A 25422-nucleotide genomic window follows, 5' to 3' on the forward strand; every position below is an offset into this window, starting at 1 on the left:
ACCTTATCCGCGCGCCCTTATTTCCGTTCGTCTGCAATATTTAAATAAGAAATGGAAATAGCAATAAAAACCAATGCAGGTTACAAAAAAAAAAAAAAAAGAAGGCTGGCGGAGGGGGAGGTGTTTTGACAATTTTCTTTCATGGTTTCAAATTGATAGAAATTATGGGTGGAATTTGATGTCAAATAAACCAAGGTTGGCCACTGTCTTTCTGCATCAGCGTCATCACTTTCCTACTATTGGCCCTAACTTCAGCGCCAAATTTGCAATAATATACCGACCCAATGACGGTCCTTCCTGTAATAAATTCACTTTAAGAAAATAAAATAAATTTTTGCGATGCGAACACGTTACGCGTTTCATCATCCCATCTCATGATGCAAATAAATCAATATTAAGAGACCATTAAAAACAGATTCAATGTTGATTTATCGTATGCATAACAGTCTACAACGTGCGTTCATAAATCCTACGAGAATAGGCACGATAAAGAGTTTAATATTGAAAAGGAATTTGAAAAATGATTTAAGGAAGATCTTTCATGCTAATGGTTTCGTCAGAACACGTGACGGATTCTCGAACATGATCCTCAATGCTCGGATTCTCGGTTGAAGCATCCGAATAGCGTTGGGAAGGTTCGGCCGAGTTTGATGGCGAAGTGAATTGAGATGATTCTGCCGTAGCGTTGGCGCTATCGATGCTGAGCCGGTTGTTGCCCAACGTCATTTGAGCCCTTTCTAAAAGAGTGGCACTTCGAGCTGCTTGGTAGAGGAATCGGCTGATGCGTAAGTATGTGACGTCAGTCATGGCACGGACCGTGTAATCCGAGACGAACATCTGATGAGCTCCTGGCGGCAAAGGCGATTGCTGTCCAGCTAGGCCACCGCTGATGACTCCGCCTTCGGAAATGGAAAAGGCTCGGGCCGGATGAGTCCCATTGCCTCTCCTGCTTTTGACAAGTGGCCTTGTCGTCTCACCTGTCACACGACCAAAAGTAGAAGGAGAACATGACAAAAGCAGATATTACAGACAGAAAGGCTTTGTAACTAACCAAGTTCATCTAGTTCGGCTACTCCGTCAGTAGTCAGATTTAGAGCGTACGATCCGAAATGGCTGAACGGTCCACTTTCAAAGACGAGGCTTTCTTTGCCGACCGTCACTTCCACTCGTCCCTCCAGGATCAATACGAAATAGTCGGCTGGTTTTCCCTTTTTGGCCACGCAACACGATGCAAAAGAATATATAAGATCGTAAAAAATCAAGTTCATAATTCAACGTGCGTTTCTCTTCTCCTCAGTCGCTAATTGTTATTTTAGCCTATACTAACTTGTTGATAAATGAAGTTTACATCCGGCAGAGTCGAGTCACAATCCGGGTCGTCCTTTACTCTCATTTTGTTGCTATTCTTGTTGAATCGGATGAACTGGACGACGGGTCCTTGCTGCACCAATCGGCGTAGGACGTTCTCGGAGATCCAGTTCGGATGGAATGGATCGACGGACGAGCTGAGGAACTGGAAGGCGCTCAACGCCAATTGCGGCGAGATTTTGTGGTTGGCCTGCACCCGGTACTGCACGGCGAAGCTGCTGAAATCTTGAAGCATTCTGCTTTTCTCGCGGCGACGTTTGCTCCGGTTGTCAACTAGTTTTTATTTTTGGGTGTTATAGAGCAGACATTGGGGTTGATGTATACATCATAATACAATTAGGTAGTCAAATTAGTTCTTGTTCTTTTTTTGGGGGGGTTTTGTTTTGTTTTTTTTTCGGTTTGTGGCCTGTTATTTCTAATTTCATATCCCTAGTCACGCACATTTAATGCAACGTAGCAGAATCCATTTGCCGTTATATAACTGGCATCATGACACTTACTCCAGACATCGGTTTCGTCGACGATTTCGGCTGGAAAAAACAAAAAAAAACTTTTAAAATTCGAAATCAATTGAATTGAGCCATTGTGAATACCTTGAATGAGTTCTTCGATGACGTCCTCCAAAGTGACTAATCCGACCGTCTCGTAGAAAGGATCACCGTCCCCTGAGCTGTTGACTCGCTGGACAAAGGCCATGTGACCCTTGTGTCCTTCCTTGAAATCCTTGAAGACGACGTCCAGCGTCGTGTCATCGAAGACAAAGTTGCACTCTCGTTGATAGAACTTGCACAGCGTCTTGACTGGAACGGCGTCCTCCGGATCCACCAATGCCAACTCCTTGATGAACAGCAGGCCGACGATATTGTTCCTCACTCGGTCGTAGATTGGCACTCGAGAGAAACCTTGGTTCAATCAAATGACGTAAGATAATTACGCGAGATAATTGAATCAAGTGTATACGTACCTTGTTTCAAGATTTCCGAAACTGTTTCAAAATCCAGTACAGACTCGTAGTTGAGCATAAAAATATCATCCAGTCGAGTCATGATGTTGCCCACAGTTTTCTTTCTCAATTCCAAAGCTCCAGAGATGATATTGATTTCCTCTTTCTCCAGATCGTGATACTCGTTTGTTACCTAGCAGACATTCAATGAAACGTGACTAGGAATAGAGGCCAAATTGACCTCAATACGACCAATGTCCGTCGAGAATTAAAGAGATACCTTGATTAATTCTTTAAGTCTTTCTCGATTGTAGTAGGCTCCAATCTCTTCGCCAAGTATCAAGTTCAGGATCAAAGAGATGGGATAAGATAATGGGAACGTGAGCAGCATGAAAAATTTGGTGATCCAAACCGTATGGGCTCCGACGGCTAATCCGTGACGGGAGCAAATAGCCTGAGGAACGATTTCACCGAAAATGACGATACCCATCGTCGATCCGACAATGGCGATGATACCCGATGTCAAATCATCGAGTAAGATAGTCAACGAAGAATTGACCAAGACGTTGCCGAGCAACAAGGTACATAACAAATAATTGCCGTGATTCCTCACGGGAGTTATGGCCCGTGCGTAGCGTTTCTCCTTGTCAGAGCCCGTGTTTTGGTAAATTTTCAAATCCGTACGATCTAGGGCCATCAAACCTATTTTGGGGGAAATGCGACATTTAAAAACCATCCAATAAAACAAATGGACAATAAGAAAAATACCGAGATTGAGACCGGAGAAAAGGCCCGAGAGTGAAAGGAGAATGGCAATAATGACCATTTGGAGCCAAAGGGGCAATAATTTTTCATAGGTCCTCAATCTGACTCCAGGCTCTTCGCCTTGATGAATCCAATGGACCCGACCGTCAAACGCCATTGCCATGGAACAGACGTAGAAAGCCGGTGCTTCTTCCGTTTCATTGCTGCTGGTGGACGAATACTTGACAAGGTCCGATAAGCTGGGCACACGGAATGCGATCAATGCCGAGAAACTTGTCAATGAATTCTTTGTGACATTGACTGCGACAAAGAATGGCAAATCATCACAATCATCTCCTCTTTGACGGGCCGTCATGACGAAACGGAACTGCGAATCTTGACTGAAATCATCGCCAAATAAGCGCACCGTCACCTGATCATTTTTGTTCAAGAGGACAAAGTGAAATGTGAATCAAATAATTGGATAGATTTTAAGAAGAGAATTTCACCGGTTTTCCAGCTTGAACGATAGGAGTTCCATCTGCATCATAAGTGACTCCTTTGTCCACATCTTCGACGCGAAGGCCAGCAATGAAAGCCGAACGAATGGAGTAATAATAATTGCTATTATTCGGTGGACGAGAACCTGTCAACGGCAGTTGTTGTGTTGTTGCTTCGCTGGCGTCTGTTGTTGTCACGCTGTTGACAACTTTGTAAACGAAAGAGTCGTCGTTGTCGTCGTCGTTGGTCGCCACTTGATGAGTTGGTTCATCCAATAGCAACGGCGTACTGCTAACCGAACGGCTGGATCGATTCCTGCATTTTCACGACGCACACACACAAGAGAAAAAGACAATTTTTCAAAATATACATGGGGCTGCATTGTATGAAACGAAAATGGAAAAAAAGACCTTGTAACAGCCAACGAGTCTGTGCCCAATGGAAAGATGAGTAGCAAAAGGAGAAGAACGGTGAGAATAGTTCCAGCCGCGTCCATGTCCGTGGACGAATACAAGTCACGATGTATTCCACCTTTCCTATTAAATAAGTAATGGAGGGGAGGGCGTTAAGCCATGATCGCCATTGAATAAAGCAGAAAGGCCACGTACTTTAGACCGTACAGAGTCCATATTTACTTATTCTTTGATTTATATTCGGTTGCTACATGTTAGATGTGCAAGCAAGTGGCCATTGTTTTGTGGAAATCATGAGGCGGCAGGTAAATCGACGGTTGTTTTTGCCGACGCATTTCCAAGTAGTCAATGACCTCCAACAGTCCGTGCTCTTCCCTATACAATCAAATCTCTTTTTAACCGATCCGAACGTAAATGCTCTTGATTTATGGAATACCATTTCATTTTCTTTTTGAAATTGTCCCTAGATGTTGTTGCTCGTGGTGGTGTAACTGTTTTGGAACGTGCTCCGACATTTTCTGTTAAAATCAAACACACCGACAATTTTTGCTGACGTCCGACTGAGATTTTTCACGCATGAATCAAATAGGAGCTGGATTTATTTTCCGTGCCTAATGAAAACTGTTACAAGGCTCTTTTTAATCAATAATAAACGAAAAACAGTCAAGATTTTTAAATTTCAATATAAAGCAAATGGAATAACAGATGGCCTTGCGAGTCCAAAAATCGTAAAGGTGAAAAGGTTTCGTAATCCTGCTTTTATATTTGATTGCTGTAGCCATGGCTATGTGTCCACGTAAAACGCTGTATTTACAACAAGCCTAATACCGTTACTTTTATGGCTCTATTTTTGCGGTTCATGCTAAGACCTACACGGTAAAAGTGAGCTAGCCAATATGTGAGAGTAGGAGAGATAAATAGATACCGAGTTGTCTTACATGGAAACATTTCATCCGCGGTCGGTTGGATGTGTAGACGTTCCGATGCTATGGAACGATCCGTGCTCCACTGACCCCCACTTTCGTTATTGACATGATACTCTGAAAGGTAGAAAAAGAAGACTCTTATTTAGAGGTATTAGGCCATTATCCATAAAAATAATGTAATTCAAATGATTTGTTTTTTAAATAATAAGGCTGACCAGACATCAGAGAGGGTTTTATGTTGCTCAGCGAACATCAGCTCTACATCTTGACAAATAACATGAACTAGCAGAATCTAAAAGTAAACAGGGCCACTATTTGAGCAAAGGCTTAAATATTAACAACGATGAAAGATAAGATCGATAACAACTTGTTGACAACGTCAACCTAAGAGGGCTTTGCAAAGCTCGAACATTTCGTGGCATCACATTCGTCTAGATGTATTCACGTTAGCCTTGAGATGATATGAACTCAAACCACTGAACCCTGTTCATGAGACAGAAAAAAAAGTAAATAAATAACTTACCAAATGCGAAGATTCTATTATCACTAATATCAGCCCACAAACGTTTCATAAACGTATTGTCCAGTCATTCAGTAGGAACAAGTGAGACACAGCCGTAGGCAGCTTGACTTTGTTTCGAGAAGACATTGTTTTACAGCCATTTGTCTTCTGCGGTTCCCGCTTAAAAATTGAAACAAATGAATACTAAGAATTTATTAATTGGTTTTGCAATTGTTTACGTCACTACAGGGATCGCCATAGGTATAAAATGTTTTTGTTTCATTTTTCATTTCAATTCATGTGACCTCTAAAAATTGAACTTTTGAAATATTACCCAATTGTTTGGTTACATCGATATCGATATTTAAGGCGTGGGTCTCTATTATGCCGGGTACAATGCCGACCATTCGCCTGCCCCAAAGCGAGACATGTTCCAAGAATTACAGGATGAAATATCTGCCAGCAAAATAGACCAATACCTCAAGTAAGCAAATCTAGTACATTGGTTTAAACTATGAAGGTCACTAAGGTCATCATTTATTCAATCGTTTATCTGAAAAACCAAAGACATTTGAGCAGTGTCCCCCATTTGGCTGGGACTGATCAAGATTTGCAACAGGCCGAATGGCTTCGAGACAATTTTAACAAGTCGGGACTGGATCGAGTTGTAGTTGTCCCTTATCACGTCTTGCTTTCTTATCCCAACATGACGCAGCCGAATAAAGTTTACTTGTTGGACGATAAGGGCAATGCTAATTTCACTACGTCCGGAAAGCAAACGCCACTCAGCCAGCCAGAAGAAAGTTCTCCATTGGCAGCCCCTAATTTCAACGCCTATTCAGGACAAACGGGCGAAATTGAATCTGATGGACTTGTCTACGTTTATTACGGACAACAAGAAGATTACGATCATCTGGAAAGCGTCGGTATCGATGTGACGGGCATGATTGTACTGGCTCGTTACGGCGCTTCATTCCGTGGCAACATCGTAAACATTTCAAACCAAAAATCAAACGTATCAATTTGAATTGATGCTCAATTACGATCATACAGGTGGACTTGGCACAGAAAAAAGGAGCTAAGGGTGTGCTGTTGTATTCAGATCCGAAAGATTTCGCACAGAAAGGAAGGAATGAAGTGTATCCCGATTCGTGGTGGATGCCGGGCATGGCTGTCCAGTCAGGCACAGTTTATTTAGGCAATGGAGATCCTTTGACACCTTTCTATCCTGCCATTGAAAGTGCTTACCGCATAAAGGAGTCGGATGCTTTATTGCCATCCATTCCTGTCCAGCCAATCGGATACGACGAAGCGGAAGTGTTGCTCAGAGCCATGAACGGTCCACTTGCCCCGGAGAAATGGCGTGGCGATCTCAACACTCCTTATTCACTCGGTCCAGGATTCCAGTACGGTTCCGGTTGGAAAATCAAGATGAACATGTTAACGGCCAACAAAATGGTCACCACTTACAACACGATCGGAATGTTGTACGGCGAACAAGAACCCGATCGTTACGTTCTGGTTGGCAATCACCGAGACGCTTGGGTGTTGGGTGCCTTGGATCCATCCAGGCACAAATAAAAATTATATGATAATTTTTGAACTTTCGAATAATAAATTATTATTATTCGAATTTCCAGTGGAACAGCATGCATGTTGGAGATGGCCAGAGCCTTTGGCAAAATGAAACTAGATTACGGTATACAAAATAGATTAAAGTTTGATTTGTCCGAAATGTATTTTAGAATGTGATTCAGGTTGGAGGCCGAGAAGGAGTTTAGTGTTTTGCAGTTGGGGTGCAGAAGAGTACGGCCTAATCGGCTCATACGAGTGGGTCGAACAGCACGCCAAAGTGTTGAGCCAAAGAGCTGTGGCTTACCTCAACGTCGACATTGCCGTCGAAGGTATAATCTCTTATATTGTAGATGTAGACATTATCGCTGGGGCAACGATTCTGTATTTGGTATTGACGTCAATATTTTTTGTTGTATTTCTCATGTCTTTTTGCGATCGAAAAGGAAATTATTCGCTGTGGGGATCCGGTGCTCCGTTGATGAACAAAGTCTATTTGGAGAGTTCCAAAAAGATTGCCAATCCAAATGCTGCAGAAGTGAATGACGGACGTCCGACAGTGTTTGATACTTGGGTTCACCGTTACCCGGACGCCAATCATCCCAACAAACCCAGGTCTTTTTTTTTGTTTTGTTTTTGCTTAATTTTTTTTTCAAAAACAAGCGACTAATTTCTAAATGTATGTGTGTGTGTGTGTGCACAAAGGGTGGGCATTTTAGGTAGCGGCAGCGATTACACGGCGTTTATGCACGTCTTGGGTGTGCCTTCCATTGACATCCGATACACCTACCAAGAGGTATAGCGTTTACGTCCATAAGATACGATTGATTTCTTTGTCTGTATGAGTAAGAGCACTTTCAATTTGGCCTTTCTGTTACGTGGATCATTTTTCACCTTTTAATGTTGTCTCTTTTACCCCGAACTATGACCATCTCGGGTTGCTCAACCCATCCATCAGGAGATTGGATCTTATCCACTTTACGTGAGTCTCTGCACATTTCGAATGTATCGTCCACACACATTTGTCATAATTGTATTGTATTATTGCGCACACGCAGCATACGCTGTACGAGACGCATCATCTGCTGGCCAACATCATGGACAAGGGTTTCGTGTACCATCGGGCCGTCACACAGCTCTGGACGGAGGTGGCTCGCAATTTACTCGAGTCTGTTGTCCTGCCCATGGACCTCGATTGGTACGCCACTTATCTAAACGAGAGCGTGGCTGGCATCAAGAATCGTTACGGCGCCCAGTTGGAAGCCAATCAAGCCACGTTGACTCATTTCGAACGGGCTGTTGGTAATTTTGCCGTAGCGACGCGCCGTTTCCAGGACACGACCCTCGCCCGACTGGATCCTAACGAGTACATTTCGATATCGTTTTCTTTTGAGTTTATGATTGAATTTTTGAAAATGTACGATTTGCAGTCTTTTGGCTGTGCGACGAATCAACGATCAGCTGATGCAACTGGAAAGACATTTTGTCGATCCGCATGGATTACCCAATCGTCCTGAATACAAGTAAATGGATTTTTGAATTATTTGAAACACATTAGGTTAAATAATTCTGAATTTAAAACAACGCAGTCACATTGTGTTTGCTCCGAGTTCCAGCGACAGCTACTCGAGTAGCAGTTTCTCCGGATTGACGGATTTGTTGGAAGCGGTTGGTAACGAAACAGAAGCGCAAAGACCGAAGGAATGGGCCCAAATCCAACAGCATCTGTCTGTAATCGCCTTCTTCGTCGATGCCGCAGGCGAATCGTTGAACGATTACCTTTAAAGAAAACTGTTGCATCGGTACGAAAATAAAATCTTGCTCATTTCGAATTGATGGGTAAAACTCTTGAATCGATACAGCAAACTATAAAACCGTTTTAAAGATTAAGTGGCACTAACTCTCCTATTTCCAGCATGACAGCAAATACGGCTATATACAACGTGATAATTAATGAGATGCACGCCTGCTCACGTTTGCCTATTTAACGCTCTCTAGTTATTAATTGAAGCTCTGTACATTACACGGCGGCTTCAACTGGTCCCACCACCTTTTCCTTCTACTGAGGCTTTGTTTCAGTTGAGGCGTATTCTAAAAACCTTGGGCCTTTTCTGCTGGACCCAAAATGAAATAACGAGGCCATCCAGGTAGGACAAAATTCGTGTTTAGTTGACTGGTTCTTCCGCAGGTCGAATATCACGTTGCATCTTCGTCGGGTCGTCAGTTTGATGTAATTATTATTTTCTCGTTTCGCTCACGGACCGATGAAGATAATACAGTTTTGCAGGATAGACGTCACTAAAAGTAGGACCGATTAATATCTATTGAACTGTGACATTATAATGATCGAGCGCACAATCGATTGGGATTGAACATTTCCTTTTGTTTTGTACAGGTGAAATATTGCGCGCACCCATCTACTCGTTGTTTGCTCACGTGAAGAATCCCGACCAAAAGCTTTTCTCTTCCAGTTTTGTTACGTGTTTAAAGAGAAGCTTCTGGTTGGGGCCATCAAAAAGTTTATTGATACAGACACACGGACGAGTGTGTATAAAACAAGCGCGCTCTTAATTCCGATCGAGATCTTCCGCTCTACGTCTTCTCTCTCGTGTTTGTTCGAAATCGCTAAAACCCACAACAGCAATTTTCCTTATATCTCTTTTTTTAGAGCTAAGAGCACCGGAAGAACTTGTTCTCGTTCGTATTTATATACATCTGCTTTTCCCCGTGGAGAGAAATCCTTTTACTCCGCCTACGCTCACGTCTATACAGAAAGGGCATTTTCCTTTTTGCGTATCCGATGCGTTTTATATGTTAGACGCCTTAGCTATTTTCATGCACGTCGTATGCGTTGGCGTGTGTACGATCTATAGATCGTTTTCCTACGCCCCGCTTTTGTTGTGGTTTAATTTGTTCCTATAAAGAGAAAGAGAGAGAGAGAAAAAAAAGGCCCATTCATCCGACTCATCCATCATCCTATTGTACATATCCGATTTCTTCGGGGGTGGTGCGGATTATTTCCCTACCGACCATTAAACATTTTCTCCTTTTTTCTGTTATCGATGCGGGGTTTTCTATCCCCGAAACGTAAATTTACTAAACTTCGCATCGGGGTATTGACAGAGACGCTTGTTTACTTTGTACAGATTACTACGCAATCAGGAGACAATGAGAGCTAAAGCCTCAATTTCGCATAGATTGATCAATAAACGATTAGATATAACGACATTTTTCACCTTTGAATTTGAAAATTGGCATTACGCCAAAGGTGTTTGTTAACAAGATGGAAATATCGTGTACATCAAGATTTAAAAACGTGAAACTTTGTTTTCAACTCGCAAAAATTACATTTCGAATGTACAACGCGACAAAATTATTTCCAGATTTCCAGTGAGTTTAAAAGTGAAATGTGTTTCTCTTTCTTCCGCCACGGAAACCGACAGATGTTTGAGCGCAGGCGCCATCCAATGGCGCTGCTGTATAACATCAACTTGCAAGAACGTTTGCCTCGTCAGTCGACGTTCAACTCGCAATCGACACGCAGCGAGCAGATTGTGCCAGTCTAATCAACCACGACAATCGCAAATGAATCGAGAAACTAGTACCTTTGGGTGATTCGCAAACCGATTGCTTAGTGATGGATGGAAATCTATCGATGGTGATTTCAAAAAAAGGGGGAGATTGTTGAGATATGATGGACTACTCGAAAGAGACGATGTGTTGTGACGGATCGCTCAGAACTTTGAGTCGTCAAGGCCGACTCACGAGTCGCCGTTACCGACTCTACAACTCACCAGACTTGTCGACACACAACAACAACAACAACAACCACCTCATTGATATTCGCATCAGGTATAGGCTCCGTCCTGTCTCTTAGACCATACAGTTTTCCCCTTTTTTTGTCTTAAAAAAACAACAACCGTCTCTTTGACCTGCCGCTGCTTTTTTCTTCGTTTTTGGTCACCGATAAAGAATAAAAAAAACGGCCAATTGGCCATCAAATAGATACAGACGAGTTTCAAGGGACAACATTTTAGCAGAAAATTTTAAAAAAGGGGCGACTATAATAAAACAAAAACGAAAAAATCTAGGATTATTTTTGTGCAAAGTAATGACGTTGGGAAAGAGCCGCGGCGTCAAAAAGAAACACAAAATGGCATATCATCAAAAATATCTCTCTTTCATCCTGCCATATATTCAGCATTTACGGCCGGGCTGTGAAAAGAAGCGCACACCTTTTGTTTTTTAAAAAAATAGCCCGAATTTGAATTTCTTTTCCTGTTTGTTGCTGCACCTGCAACACTGTCACGCGGTACCTTCTTTCTCGTAGGCTTTCCTGCTAGTCTCAGTGGGATTATTTAGAAGAATAAAATCGTGCGTCGGTGTTTGTTGTCTTATTTTAATGAAAACGGTCTGCCCGGCCTTTTATTTATAGGGATCTGATATTATCTAGCGGCAAAAGTCGAGGCTTTTAGACATACAGGAAATGAACGTCGGGATTCTTTAAAAGATAGAAAAACAACAGATCAAAATTTTTTTTCCGGGGGACGGAAAATAAAAAGTTGACGCTTTGAGGTGGCAATCCAATTCAGCTGCCGCTCTTTTTTGTTGTGTTCAACTTGCAATGACGAGCAGAAAAATCACGTTCAATATTTTTTTTTTCGAACGTGACCGTCTCCATGTACGGATTTTAATTAACGTTCGTCAAGCTGTTGCCATAGCAACCGTCTTTTGTCGTTAGTGTTGGTCGGGAGTCGGTTGTTGATTACAAGTCACGAAATGCGACCTTCAACATTGTGGGTGTTTTTTTTTTTGTAACAACTAGTTTGAACGAGTCAATGTAACACGGAAATCCATTCTGATGATTGCGCCGGAAGGAGCCGATTAATGACAAATTAATTTCCCTGACATTAGTCTAAAATATTCTTCTAGAAATCGTGATCAGCATTACGATTTAACTCACCTCTATACGCTCTTGTCGTCGTCTTCTCTTTCTCTAATGGACAAAATGGGTTCGTGTTGTTTTCCCTCACTCTGTTTGCTCTCACGTCGTGTTGCTCCTAATGTGCGTCTGTCGTCTCTTGTTACTCTCCCGTGCACATATTCGTTCAAAAACTAGTAAACTTTTCTTGCTCCCCGTCCACTTGTCAAGTTCGAAACTGGTGGATTTCTGCGAATTTTTCGTTAGTTACTGACGTTGAGGTGCCACTAACGGACTGGCTGTCACACCATATCAAACAATTTCTTCTCCACTTTTTCCTTTTCAAAATGTCAACTATTTTTGGCGAAAACATATCGCTCGTTCAAACATGTGAAGACGCACGCAATTCCCAAAAAACAGCTGAATGTTTAATGAAAATTCAAAAGGACTTTTTCTTACGTGCATGTGCAACAAAGTTGAAAATTTGATTAGATCGTCCTGTCATCAAAAGGAAACCGTCCATCGTACACTCGAGTCACTATGTCAATTGACATTGGTTAACCAAAAACAAAGCCTTCATTGTACGAGTGGAATTGTTCGTTGGCTTCAAAACAAGGGCCATCCAAAATTCCATTACCACGTTGACAGCCTAAAGAATAATCATCACACACGATACATACGAATAATTCAACAGAGTTTTTGTTGTGCCCGACAGGTACAGCAACATCGATGGATTCTGCTGGCCAATGGAACGTTCATCTCATGACGATCGGTGACACTATTAATAATCAAACGTCTTACTACAGCAGCTCGTCAGACGATGGACGAACCGCTGGATTCGCCACCCCCACGGCCATGAATTACAGTTTAATGGAAACTGTGCTCATCAGCGCCGCCCTGCTGGCCATTATCGTCGGCACCGTCGTCGGCAATGTTCTCGTCTGCATCGCCGTTTGCCTAGTCCGACGGTTGTAAGTATAGACATTTTATTCCAGCCTTGTGTATACATCCGTCCGGCCATTGGGTAAACGAGAAAAACGAAAAACGAATAAAAACATAAACTGCCTGAATATAGCCATCGTGTTTATGGGCTGTACTACACGTGAAATTCCAGCTTGCCTTTAGGCATGGGCCCAAAAGGCAGCACTCGGGCCTGTTAATTTATAGTTGTCCAGACAAAGAACACGTTTTGCGTTCAAGAATAGCCATCATAAATGTTGGTGTACTGCTTTAAATAGGTAAACATAATTATGGCGTAAACACGTTGACTGTTGTTGACATTTTCCTTCTTTTCTCCACCCTGGACGGCTGTTGCGTTTTTATTTAGCTCTCAAATGCTCATTTAATGACGCATCAAGGTATTCGGAATGAACGTGTCAAGATTAATTTCAGTCGCTTTCTTATTGTATCTACATAAACTGTTACTTTTAGCTTCGAGCTGTTGGTCGATTACATTATTAAACAGGTGGCTATGGTTTAATTTTGACGAGTTTTGCCATGGCGTTTGCAGACGACAAAAGTCACGGCCATTAGAAAGTTGACATTGTGTAATTCCGCCTCGCTAATTTTTAAGTTTTAAGGAAACTTGAATCCCACGAGTTTGGATTGCAGGCGTCGTGCAGCTTTTGGAACACAAGTTACACCGTCAAACTCATATTTCCATGAATGCGAAACTCGTTCGTTATGTTTCTCCGTTCGTTAGCAAGTTTTCATGTCTAGGTTTATTCCAACAAACATTCCTAATCTCCGATTATTCTAACATTTATAGACGTCGTCCTTGCAATTACCTGCTAGTGTCGTTGGCCGTTTCGGACCTTTGCGTGGCTCTTTTGGTGATGCCCATGGCCTTGGTCTACGAAGTGCTGGGCACTTGGCCATTCGGAGCGACGGCCTGCGACACTTGGGTCGCCTTTGACGTCCTCTCGTGCACGGCGTCTATTTTGAACTTGTGTATGATCAGCGTCGATCGTTATTGGGCCATCACTCGACCGTTGGATTACGGCGTGAAACGGACACCGGCCCGAATGATCTCCTGCGTCGCCCTCGTCTGGATCTCATCGGCTTGCATTTCGTTGCCTCCATTACTCGTCCTGGGCAATGAACACGGGCCCGTCTCCACCAACAACAGCCATCATCAGCCGATTGAAGAAGATTCATTCAATGCTGGCCAAGATTTGCAATGCCAAGTGTGCCAAGAATTCGGCTACCAAATCTACGCCACGTTGGGGTCGTTTTACATCCCGTTGGCCGTCATGGCCGCCGTCTACTACCAGATATTCCAGGCCGCCAAACGGATCGTGGACGAAGAGAAAAAAGCCCAAAGTCATTTGCTGATGACACGGACCAACAGCTGCCCGAAATCTGGCCAGGAAAAATGCAAATCGAAAGTGATGAATCCAGTACAGTCGTCTCTACTGGTCCATCCGTACCCAACGAGCGTGTGTGACAATGCTGCCCTGGATCGTTGTGCGTCGTCATAGCGATCAACAACTGCAAACGTCAAACAGACGGGACAATCCTCCAGCCACAGATCAAGCCCTAACCAACAATGAAATGTGGAGCAAGGACAGCAACGGTGGCCATCCAGTCACCTGGCCAGACACAGCCAGTAAGCCACAAGAGCAGACGAACAATACAACAATGTCGTCGACGGTGGACATTGCTCTGAAATCAACGGGCACGACAATCAACCGAACCGAAGGCCAGCGGCCACCGTCTAAACGACGTCGCAGCAATCAGTTGACTCATCGTCGGGGAAGTCGAGTTCGTTTACGTTTCGCCCTCAACAAAGAACGCAAGGTAAATAATTTATTAAATTCCTCGCAAACGGGATACGATTAAAGTTAAATATTATCCACTTTGTAACTGATGTTCAATGGAAAACGTCAATTTCAGCTAAAAATTTGAATGGATTTGATGCTTGGGGGAAGCAAAAGAGGCCATTTATTTTCCAGCGGGCGTAAAAGGATAAAGTGATGAGAGAAATTCCTTTTTTTTTTGTGGGTGTGTGCCAAAAGTTTGGTAGTGGCGCTAGCGGGAACGCCGCAAACTAAAGAGCTTCTTATTTAGATTGAGCCGCCCCGGCGTGATCCGCCCTTTGGGGCTTTTCTCTCTCTATAACAATGCAATTTGAGTCGATTGGAGGCACTGCTCTGGCTGTGGGCGTAATTATGATGCACACAACTCTTGTCTTCATCTCTACAATTTCTTTGATCATTCGCCAAAGGGCGAATTTTCATTTTTGTTCAAAGTTCATGTGACTCTGGAAACTGAGTTTCAGGCGGAGTAAAGACCTAATTGAATTTGCTTTTTTATTATACCGACAGGCGTCGACGACATTGGGGATTATAATGAGCGCCTTCACGTTGTGTTGGTTCCCGTTTTTCGTGCTGGCTTTGGTCCGTCCGTTCATGAGCCACCAAACGGCCTCTCTTGTGATTCCGCGATGGTTGTCTTCGCTTTTCTTGTGGCTCGGCTACGCCAACAGTTTTCTCAATCCAGTCATTTACGCGACGACCAACAAAGACTTCCGGCTGCCCTTCCGCGAGATCCTCTGTCTGCGATGCAAGTCACTCAACAGCGTCATGAGGGAAGAGTTCTATCAGTCGCAGTACGGCAACAACCAACAACCGATGGACACGACGGCCAACAATAACAAATCGGGATTGATGGCTGGCCATCAGGCATCGTCTCCGTCATCTTCGTCGTCGACTTCGCATCCGAAAGTGTCAGGAAATCGTCGCCGACGTCGTCGATGCTCCACCGAATCGGTTGGCATGGAACAGAATAATCGGAAAATAGGCAATGCCGCAACGGAAGAGGATGACGCAACAGATTACGGACTGATGACCGCTGGCCATCGGGAAAGTTCGTCATCGGCAACCGCCTTCCTCTGAATGAACCAGCCATTTTTTCCAGTCAACTCGATTTTTATTTTCGTCATTCCTTTGCGTTTGTCGTGTGGTGTGAACTGTTTCTGCACGTAACGTGCGATTGATGACCACTTCTTGATTGGCTTTTCATTTTGTTGATTGAAGAAAACAAACAAATTCTATTTCGTGATTATGTCACGCTAGACTGATACGATATTCATACCGTGCTAATATTAAACACTATCACAGAAACGTGAGGTTCGATGTAAATTGTATTCTGTAATTTTGTTTCACGCCTTTCTGTCTCATTGTGGAACCTGTAAACATTTATTCGTGACAGATTGGTTTATTTCATCGCAACATATCTATTTCTTGAATGTCATTAAATTTAAATATATATATATATAGAGAGAGAGCGTTGTATTTGAAACAGTTCTAGTCGGCCATATTTCTCGATTGAATACAAATCTTGTCGAAAGAAATGTACGTGTTTCCCTTTTGAAGGCTATGAAACATTTCAATACGTTGTTACGGATATGTGTGATACGGAGGATTAGAAAAACAGGCTCAGCAAATCAATGGGTAAACAAAGTCAGTCCTAAGCCCTTGTGACTGTACAAGTTCATTATCAAGTTATTGGCAATCACAGATCAGTACATATAAGAGGATATCCGACTTGCTGTAGTACTTTTTCGTACGTCGTTAGTAGGCAGACCCAGCTGCAAGATCCTTTTAGCATAGCACACAAAACCCCTAGATTCATCTATTTATGCATAAAACCCATAAGCATGCAAGCAACAGGCTTATCAATCAAGTTGTGTGGCAGTATAACGTTCAGTCCTGGTGTACAGCTTTGGAGCTGTGTGTTTGTTGGCGTTTATTATACTATTAGGTCATGATGGAACTTACAAGCAAGCAGCTTAAACTACTGAAACAAGAAAATCCCATGTTGACAGCGCCTCCTATTTATTTCCAAGAGCATTTCAGACGTACGGTAAACAGATTGGAATGGTTCAGATTGATAACAAAGTATAACCCTCTCGTATCCATACTACGTTGAACTCAATAAAGGTACCGGGGGAAAAACATATATTTATAGGCAATGGAAGTCGAGAGGCACCTGTGTAGCAATGCTCGATGCATAGCAACAAGCTTCTCAGCTATAACAAATAATAGAGGTATCAAACTCGTGCTTGTGCCGGAGCAACGGAGCAAACAATCAGGAATAGCTCGGATATATATACAACAGCCATTGGATCTTCATCGCCATGGATCGAGGACTAGTGTGTTGCCAGATGTTATTATGTAATAGCATCCTAACTTCCTAATCAACATTGTCATAAAATTATAGTCACTTATGAGTAATTGTGCTGTTTTCGTGTCTATATATTTTGTTTAAGTGGAGTGTAAAAAGAAGACCAATGAAAAATCTATGCATGTTACTTTTTAAAATTCAATCAAATTCTTGAAATGTAGTGTCCCATAAACAAGTAATCCGAGAGCGTTTTGTCGTCTGCTTAATAACGAAAACATAACGACGTGTGTGTAGTACACAACAGATAAATAACGCACACGACGGCACATCTGTTTGATATTATCCAAAACTCAAAACGACACACCGCAAAGGGAAAAATGCTGGCTTTAATATGGTATAGTGGCTTCCGTCCCATCAACAAGATTGAAAGCATCAAAGGTTTGTGTATGCAAATGCACTGCTCAAAGCGTGGAGTCCTCGGGAACACGAGAGTCTTAAACTATCGCATTTTGTGTGGTACACGTGAAATGTATTTGACGTGTTCCCAGGTTTGTATCAATGTCGCATAGATCACATTTATTTTCCATGACCAAATTTGTTTGTGGAAAAAATTGCTTTTTTTTCGTAAAATAATAAAAACTGGCGGCTGTAAGATCTAAAGCAAAACAAAAACAAATTTACTAAAGCCATCGAATTTCAATCTTCCAAACGGGTATATTTTATCCCTGCCACAAAAATGAAAAAATAATAAATAAATATTTTAGTTTGGCAACCTTCAATGTCAAAGGCAAAATGGTGGGAATGTGGAAGCTGTTGTGGTACCCATGGATTTTTGTTCGAAGGTCGTCAAACATTTTCTCTTGTTGTCTAGCCCCCAGAGTGGCCGTTTTCAACTGTTTTTTATACCTACGACATGAGCCTGAAATATATCTCAGGTATATCCAAGTAGAGGGTCTAATGCACCTGGTGGGAAGCTGAAAACGTGGCGAGATTTATACGTGGGGATTTAGAAATGCGATATCTTGAAAAACAACGTTTCTCTTTTGAAAGAAGAAAAGGTATAGGGCGTCACACCTGTTTTTACATATTTATCTGTTGTAGAATTGCATGTAAATATCCAAGAGTCTCATCATTATGTGGACATTTGCTGAGTCATCCAACTTTTTGACGCGTGTGACGATGGGTTGATGTGACTTGAATTGAAAAAAACAGTTGACGTCGATAATTTCCGTTTTCATTGCAGCGTAACAAACCATTTGCATACGCGTTTATACGCTAGGCAAAATTAGAATTCACTACATTTGCTCATTCTCGTCCAAATTTCTTTCGAACTGATCGAGAGACAAAAGGAATTCTCCTTGGATTTTTACTTTTCAATGTTATACCAAGCCAACGTTGAAAAAAAAAAGGGGGAATTGAAAAATTTATTCCCCCTGCTGTTTAATAGTTTCCCATTGTTTTGGCATTGCCAACAATGGCAGGTTTTCATTTATCAAAAAATCAGGTCGATTGATTGCGCCACCCCCCAAAAAACAATTGCCATTTTTGTGTTTTCAATGTTTTTCTACCTTCGACGTTCAGAGTTGATGATGGGCGCCCAGCTGATATAATGTTTCACGTGTCACCTCATTATTTATTTTTATTTTTTGATAAATCCCAAGGTATTGCCGCCGAGTTGCAGAACAAAAGAGAAAAATGAGCTTTTGCGTCAGCAACTTGATATTCCATCATTGCCTATCTACACACACGAAACTATACTGGTGTGTGTGTGTGTGTGTGTAATCGATAAAACACACCCGATATAGAGCTACCGAGACTGCTGGATAAGAAAAACCTGGCCAAACTATAAAAGAAAAACGCTGGAGATTTACCAAAAACGGCGCACGTCTTCGCGCGTTGATGAAACGACTTCTTGTTTAAGTCATTCAAATCAATCAGGTATTTTGATTTTTCCTTTGAAATTGTCCTTGGTATTAAAGAACTTTTATTTTAACAGGATGGATTGAAATTTGCTTGTACGGACTAGTTGAACGAGACCCACGTAACCCTTTTCTTTAAGAAACTACGAGGCCCCCGCCCAAAAAAAAGAGACGAAGCTTTTCCCTTTACAGATTGGGACCAACATTGGGTTTCTTTTCGATTCTCTCTCTCTCTCTCTTCTTTATAAGCCGGGCTTATAAAAAAAGCACATCCAGTTGTAGACGATCATTGCTGATGGCTTTCTGACAAGTCGATAAAAGTCAGACGCATATGAAACACCACGGTAAAATTATAATAACTACTAACCATTTAATGGTATTACTCGTTTTCCAATAGACGTTTGCGAACATTAGCCGTCACACACTGGAGGGGACTATATCGAAGGCAAATTCTATCATAACTTTGATGCACGGAACGATAATTTATCGCGAACAGAAATGCGGCCGTGCGCAAATTGAGAAGCGCACGCGTCTTGGGCGTTTTCTCAATGGCAGCGCAGGCGCGCGTGAAAACCGTTCGCGTGTGGCTCGTACTTTTGGGTGAAGAAAAGAAAAAAACCACTCAGTCGACGCCGTACCTCCTCAGGCATCGGTAGCGTTTCTTCTATACTGGCGTTCATCACGTTTGTTGTCACCAAAAACATAAAAGAATTTTTATTTGATGATTTTCCCCTTCAGCTTTTGGACTTGAAAAATAAAAGTCGCGTGATTGGCACTTTGGATTCGGATAAAGTGCGTTTGATCTCGGAGAATGTGGGAGAAAAAAGGAGAGGACGCAATCTCAGCGGCATCGAGTTGATTGAATCAATGGCAAGGTAATTCATTTTTATTTTACTATTCTTTTTATTGGGTTACATCATTGTCCATAATTATATTTCGTACCCATCTTTTCCAACACGGACTAACCTTCTCTATCCTATATTGGCTATTCAGTCTGCATTTCCTTTTAGACCAAGTTTTTTTTGTTTCGGTGGAGGGATGGAGGGTGGCAGACAATCAACAAAACGGACATGAAAGGTCCCCCAAAGAGGTGAGAGGGGGCAAAGATCGATTCCCGAAACGGCCTTACTTTGTGTTGTCATTGACATTTAACCGCCATAAATTAGAAATATCGTTGAATTCACTTTTATTTTTCACACCGTCTGCGGAATTCCCTTTTGGCGCGCGAAGAGATTGAAAAAACGTGGCCACAGGTGTCACCTTTGGACTCGATTCCGTTTACCTTATCGCTCCGACTGTTGTCGACATATTGAATGCGAAGTTGCACCAACACTTGCTGCTCGAATACGGACAAGGGAAGACTTGTTCATCATAGCGAACTAAAGGATCAGTAAAAAGGAAAGAATAAAAAGTCCAATTTATGGCGGAATGATGTTGGAATTGCGCCTGTGGTAGTCGGTTCAAAAGAACCAATCAGCGCGGCTATATGGGGCACTATTATCTTTCCTACGCACACACGCACACATGTTGGGAGGTTGATTGGTTTTCTTCGTACAGTCGAGAAGTACGTCGTTAGTGCAATTGACAAAAGATTTAGCCGAAAGAATCGATATACCTCACAGGTTACGTCTTCAATAAAGAAACGAGTGGCAGAAAAGAACCCAATTTATTCTCTAATCAAAACTTTTTAAATCCGAGTATCTGGTTTTTACGGAGAAAGCGAAATTACGGCCCAATAATAATTCATTCGTTGTTGGCACAGGATTTTTAACTGAAACAAAGAGAGGCCGCGACGTCCATCCGATGGAAGTGGACGTGTTGGAATGGAACGATTTAAAACATTCGTCGCGGTTCGTGACTGAACAGCACTATGCCGATGCAATCATCAATCAAACATTTACGATTCAACGTGAAACTTCGACGACAACAAGCACAGCAGCCATGAATTACAGTTTAATTGAAACTGTGCTCATCAGCGCCGCCCTGCTGGCCATTATCGTCGGCACAGTCGTCGGCAACGTTCTCGTCTGCATCGCCGTCTGCCTAGTCCGTCGTCTGTAAGTTGCCACTGTTTACTTGCTTTTCTTTGGAGAGGGGAAAAAGTGCTTCTTCTTTTTTAGTTTGGCTTCTCTTTCACATGTCCGACAAAAAAGAAGAAGCTGCCCGTCGTAAAAATAGCTTCTCTGTGCAACTGCCCGTTTTGTACTTTGGCTCGCGTGAATGAACACAAGAGATCAATGTCGTTTTCTTTTCGGGCCGCTGTGTTTTCTTTATTCTCGAATTCTTCTTGTTAGTCGTGGATCTTCACGTCTAATTGGAAAAGGGGGAGGACCAAGAATCGCGATCATCCACATGCAACGAAGGCGTGTTGCTGTGACACAGACTTTGTTCCATTTTGTAATTTCACTTGTCAAGTAGACGCTGAAGGGTCATCTAATTAGGGATTAAGTGTGTGCAGTGTCTGCGAACATTTCACTCTCTCCATTCTTGATTTGAAACACAATTTCACAATCTCCTTTCTGAAAATTTTTTACAGACGTCGTCCTTGCAATTACCTGTTAGTGTCGTTGGCCGTTTCGGACCTCTGCGTGGCTCTTTTGGTGATGCCCATGGCCTTGGTCTACGAAGTGCTGGGCACTTGGCCATTCGGAGCGACGGCCTGCGACACTTGGGTCGCCTTTGACGTCCTCTCGTGCACGGCGTCTATTTTGAACTTGTGTATGATCAGCGTCGATCGTTATTGGGCCATCACTCGACCGTTGGATTACGGCGTGAAACGGACACCGGCCCGAATGATCTCCTGCGTCGCCCTCGTCTGGATCTCATCGGCTTGCATTTCGTTGCCTCCATTACTCGTCCTGGGCAATGAACACGGGCCCGTCTCCACCAACAACAGCCATCCTCAGCCGATTGAAGAAGATTCATTCAATGCTGGCCAAGATTTGCAATGCCAAGTGTGCCAAGAAGTTCGGCTACCAAATCTACGCCACGTTGGGGTCGTTTTACATCCCGTTGGCCGTCATGGCCGCCGTCTACTACCAGATATTCCAGGCCGCCAAACGGATCGTGGACGAAGAGAAAAAAGCCCAAAGCCATTTGCTGATGACACGGACCAACAGCTGCCCGAAACAAAAGACAGGCCAGCAGCAAATGAAATCCAAGACTAGTCAATCGATCCCAGTTCAATCGTCTCTACAGGTCCATCCTAACGCATCGAACCTGTGCCAGAGCGCAGCTTTGATTGTGGTGCGTCGTCATAGCGAGAGACGCAATTCGTCCATCGACAGCAGCGACCACAACTGGACGTCCAATCATTACAACAGCAATCGTCCATCAACTTGGCCACTAGACCACGGCATTTCTTCGTCGTCGACTTCATCATCCGCTTCTCTAATGACGACATTAAAAAACGAAACTAAAGAACGAGACGAGGCACGAGGCTGCGCACCCAACGCCTCGTTGCTGGACATTCCCCGCAGCGTGAGCTGCCCGAGGCGTCGTTATTCGTCGTCTGCTGCGAGTACGGCCGAAATGCACGTCGACGACCACGACGAGCCTGTGGAACAGCCACAGATTAGAGTCGACGGCTGCCGCTAATCCAGCCGTAAGGGCAGCTTCCGGACAGCTGTTGGCACCTGCTGGGCGAGGGAGTCATGCACCGACTCTGGGGCCACCCAGTGTCCAGCTGATTGCACCTAATCCACCGCTTCTTCAGCAGGAGAATCAATTGCATCGTAGAGGCAGTAAAAGCCGATTACGATTTGCTCTCAACAAAGAACGCAAGGTCAGTAATAATAAAAACGTGCGAGTTGATTGCGTCATGTTCTTTGCCCTAATTAGACTTTGGGGTAATGCTGGTGGTAACTAGCAGAAATTATTGGATTGCGTTTCATTGGCTGCTGCACAGTTAAACAAGCGGCAAAGAACATTTTAAAGAAAAAAAGTTAAGGAGGCAAGAGAAAACAATCGGGTGCCGTCCAGTTTTATTTATTTTTTAAACGTTTGTGAGTTTGAGCTATTTTGGCTGGGTTTACTCTCTTCTTTAAAACATGCAGTTGGCTGACTTTAAAGGTCAGATCGAACTCGATTTGCAGCTGGTCGGGGGCCGTTGCAAGTGTGGCTCAATTTAGCTTCAATAACTTTGTCGTACGTGTCTGTCTTTGAATTAAGTTTGTCAATTTTAGATGCTGTGCGATTAGCGGCCAGCTATTTCATTAGTTTAAATCTTCTTAGTCTGACGTGTTAATAATTGAACTGATTTCTTTGTTCTGTGTTTTTAACTCTGATAGGCGTCGACGACATTGGGGATTATAATGAGCGCCTTCACGTTGTGTTGGTTCCCGTTTTTCGTGCTGGCTTTGGTCCGTCCGTTCATGAGCCACCAAACGGCCTCTCTTGTGATTCCGCGATGGTTGTCTTCGCTTTTCTTGTGGCTCGGCTACGCCAACAGTTTTCTCAATCCAGTCATTTACGCGACGACCAACAAAGACTTCCGGCTGCCCTTCCGCGAGATCCTCTGTCTGCGATGCAAGTCACTCAACAGCGTCATGAGGGAAGAGTTCTATCAATCGCAGTACGGCAACGAGGCCAACAAAACGGCACTTGCCCTGGCCGGTGGCGCCAGCCAGTTGTCTGCCACCGCCTTTCTCTAATAATCCCGTCACAGTCCCTAAACATTTCCTGTCATCCTATGGTGTAAATCGATAATCGATTCGTTTACCTTTGTCTTTTCTAGTCCAATGCTTTCTCAGTGTATGGTGGATGGCACCTGTCCTCTCTTGACCCTAATGTAAATGTTGAATCTTTTTGTTTTTCGATGCTCGTTGATATAACACGCACTTTGTCGTAGACACATTTGGATCTGTTGATAGATGGCACTGCAACTCGTGACTGATTCACATTTCGATTGATTTAATTGTTGTTGTTTCACGCCATACGGTTGCGTATTCTCGTTTTATCCACCAGTGACAATTCGACTTGTTTATTAATTATTTTGCCAATTTTTGGTGATCAAATTTTAAAATATACGATATGGCAACACTGGACTATCGACCCTTTCGTCCGTACGACAGCGGGAAAGCGTATATGTGTTTGCCTTGTGTACATTCGAGTTTTCTAGTCCAAATGTGTATACAAAAAGCACTGGAAACTGTTTTGGTGGTTTTGTTTGAGACCAGTAAACAGAAAAATGACACAGTTGACCGACATGTGTTCAATTCAAATAGATTTTGGCAGGTTTGGTTGAATGCCAAAAGTGTGACTGGTGCACCTGTTCCAACATTCACATTGACTGCTGGTACGTGATCGAGTTTTACATCTTTTGCACAAGTGTTATCAACTCATATACATAATTTAGTTGATGATAGTACAAAAATAGAATTGGCTGTAAATAGCTTTGCAGTTTGGGCTTATTATTTAATGAGGAAACAAAAGAAAGATGTCTCTAACGAAGACGACGACAGACACGGTCCACGTTCTACGCACATCTCTCAAAATATCTATTTCTCTCAACGGAACGTAAAGAAATTGACGGTTGGATGAAAGACCAGAGGTTAGTCTAGGATTAATTAAAATTCTGCTTAATCTCGTTATACAACGCACTTTTATTCTGTGGGGGCTGTTAATGAAAATCAATGTGAAACTTAATGAAAAGGATTGACCAGCTAATGAAAAAGGTTTTCCCTCATATTGGTTCTACGACAGAAGAATTCAAGGGATATAGATGCTGGTCAGCAAATAAAAAGCATTGCTTAAAATTCAGTTTCTTTTGTTTTGCAGCTAAACCCTCCCATGGATTGATGTAACAAAGGAACGAAGAAAAGATGATGCATGCAAACACGTTGACAGAGAAAGTCTAATTCTGGCAAACGAGCTTTTTGGCTTTTGGCCTTTTGGAGTCGGTTTGACGTGGAACGACGAAGGAGGTCCAGTGACGGTGCTGGTGACAACTGACTGGACATCATTAGTGAAGACGACCATGAAGCTTCGTCTCTTATATACGCCTGGACATTGAACAATCCAATCTTTTATATGCCTGTTGTCTGCACACACAAAAACAAGGTACAGCTTTCCGTCAGAAAGATGTAGGCCATTTTGATATCGAACAAAGATTTTTTTTTTGTGTGTAAAAAGCGGAACAAGGAGGCTGACTGGATCATTGCCAAAACGATCCCTCGTCGGAGAACAACTCTTGAGCCCATCTTCAATGGAATATGGACACGCCCAATTTTTCAGAAACAAATTAAAGGGAACATAATTTGTTGCCTAAACGCACTTGTACGAGAGCCTAGACAGATTGCCTTTTAATCTCGTATTGTTGTTACTCGGAACAAATCTATTTGCTTTGTAATCCACCAAACAGCGAATGCTACTGGACTCTTGCATTAGGACGGGCCCCTTTTTTTGGTAACAATGTTAAAAACCGCTTTCCGATGAGACGCTTCTTTTATTCGGTGAAATTGTTGTGTTTTCCCGCAATCGATCGGC

General features: G+C 42.8%; 4 protein-coding genes and 1 long non-coding RNA gene across 8 annotated transcripts; 4 read left to right on the forward strand and 1 right to left on the reverse strand.

Moving 5' to 3' along the window:
• Window positions 1-405: 405 nt before the first annotated feature.
• LOC116933054 (unextended protein) lies at window positions 406-5553 on the reverse strand. 4 transcript variants are annotated; one of them, XM_032940961.2, is made up of 14 exons: window positions 5419-5553; window positions 4908-5009; window positions 4406-4590; window positions 4165-4344; window positions 3967-4092; window positions 3565-3871; window positions 3080-3488; window positions 2592-3013; window positions 2333-2504; window positions 1962-2270; window positions 1869-1898; window positions 1328-1641; window positions 1052-1208; window positions 406-977 (listed from the first exon to the last, which is right to left on the reverse strand). In XM_032940961.2, the coding sequence occupies exons 5-14, from the start codon at window positions 4050-4052 to the stop codon at window positions 526-528; spliced, it is 2658 nt and encodes an 885-aa protein (XP_032796852.2). In that variant the 5' UTR covers window positions 4053-4092; window positions 4165-4344; window positions 4406-4590; window positions 4908-5009; window positions 5419-5553; the 3' UTR covers window positions 406-525. The 4 variants fall into 4 exon arrangements, with proteins under 4 accessions (XP_032796852.2, XP_032796850.2, XP_045035370.1 ...); XM_032940959.2 differs by having other exon boundaries at window positions 4406-4838; XM_045179435.1 differs by lacking the exon at window positions 5419-5553 and adding an exon at window positions 5111-5193.
• On the forward strand, window positions 5515-8822 carry LOC116933055 (putative N-acetylated-alpha-linked acidic dipeptidase). The gene is made up of 12 exons (XM_045179436.1): window positions 5515-5658; window positions 5767-5881; window positions 5965-6385; window positions 6451-6968; window positions 7038-7096; window positions 7155-7301; window positions 7416-7584; window positions 7675-7765; window positions 7928-7951; window positions 8028-8335; window positions 8400-8492; window positions 8559-8822. The coding sequence occupies exons 1-12, from the start codon at window positions 5595-5597 to the stop codon at window positions 8752-8754; spliced, it is 2205 nt and encodes a 734-aa protein (XP_045035371.1). The 5' UTR covers window positions 5515-5594; the 3' UTR covers window positions 8755-8822.
• Window positions 8823-10473: 1651 nt separating this feature from the next.
• LOC116933057 (5-hydroxytryptamine receptor 1) lies at window positions 10474-16244 on the forward strand. The gene is given in 5 exon segments (XM_045179437.1): window positions 10474-10821; window positions 12606-12861; window positions 13659-14349; window positions 14351-14689; window positions 15217-16244. Coding segments are annotated over 4 exon segments (1842 nt in total). The 5' UTR covers window positions 10474-10821; window positions 12606-12619; the 3' UTR covers window positions 15787-16244.
• LOC123476779 lies at window positions 12868-13396 on the forward strand. The gene is made up of 2 exons (XR_006651634.1): window positions 12868-13128; window positions 13218-13396. It is a non-coding gene; the product is annotated as an uncharacterized LOC123476779 (long non-coding RNA).
• Window positions 16245-17850: 1606 nt separating the features above from the next.
• Window positions 17851-23981, forward strand: LOC116933056 (5-hydroxytryptamine receptor 1). Its single transcript, XM_045179439.1, is given in 9 exon segments — window positions 17851-17952; window positions 18679-18955; window positions 19014-19280; window positions 19334-19811; window positions 20699-20993; window positions 21473-21902; window positions 21904-22497; window positions 22499-22720; window positions 23226-23981. Coding segments are annotated over 5 exon segments (1863 nt in total). The 5' UTR covers window positions 17851-17952; window positions 18679-18955; window positions 19014-19280; window positions 19334-19811; window positions 20699-20739; the 3' UTR covers window positions 23589-23981.
• The last annotated feature ends 1441 nt before the right edge of the window (window positions 23982-25422 follow it).

This window comes from Daphnia magna, linkage group LG10 (genome assembly GCF_020631705.1).
Source record: "Daphnia magna isolate NIES linkage group LG10, ASM2063170v1.1, whole genome shotgun sequence".
Classification (NCBI taxonomy): domain Eukaryota; kingdom Metazoa; phylum Arthropoda; class Branchiopoda; order Diplostraca; family Daphniidae; genus Daphnia; species Daphnia magna.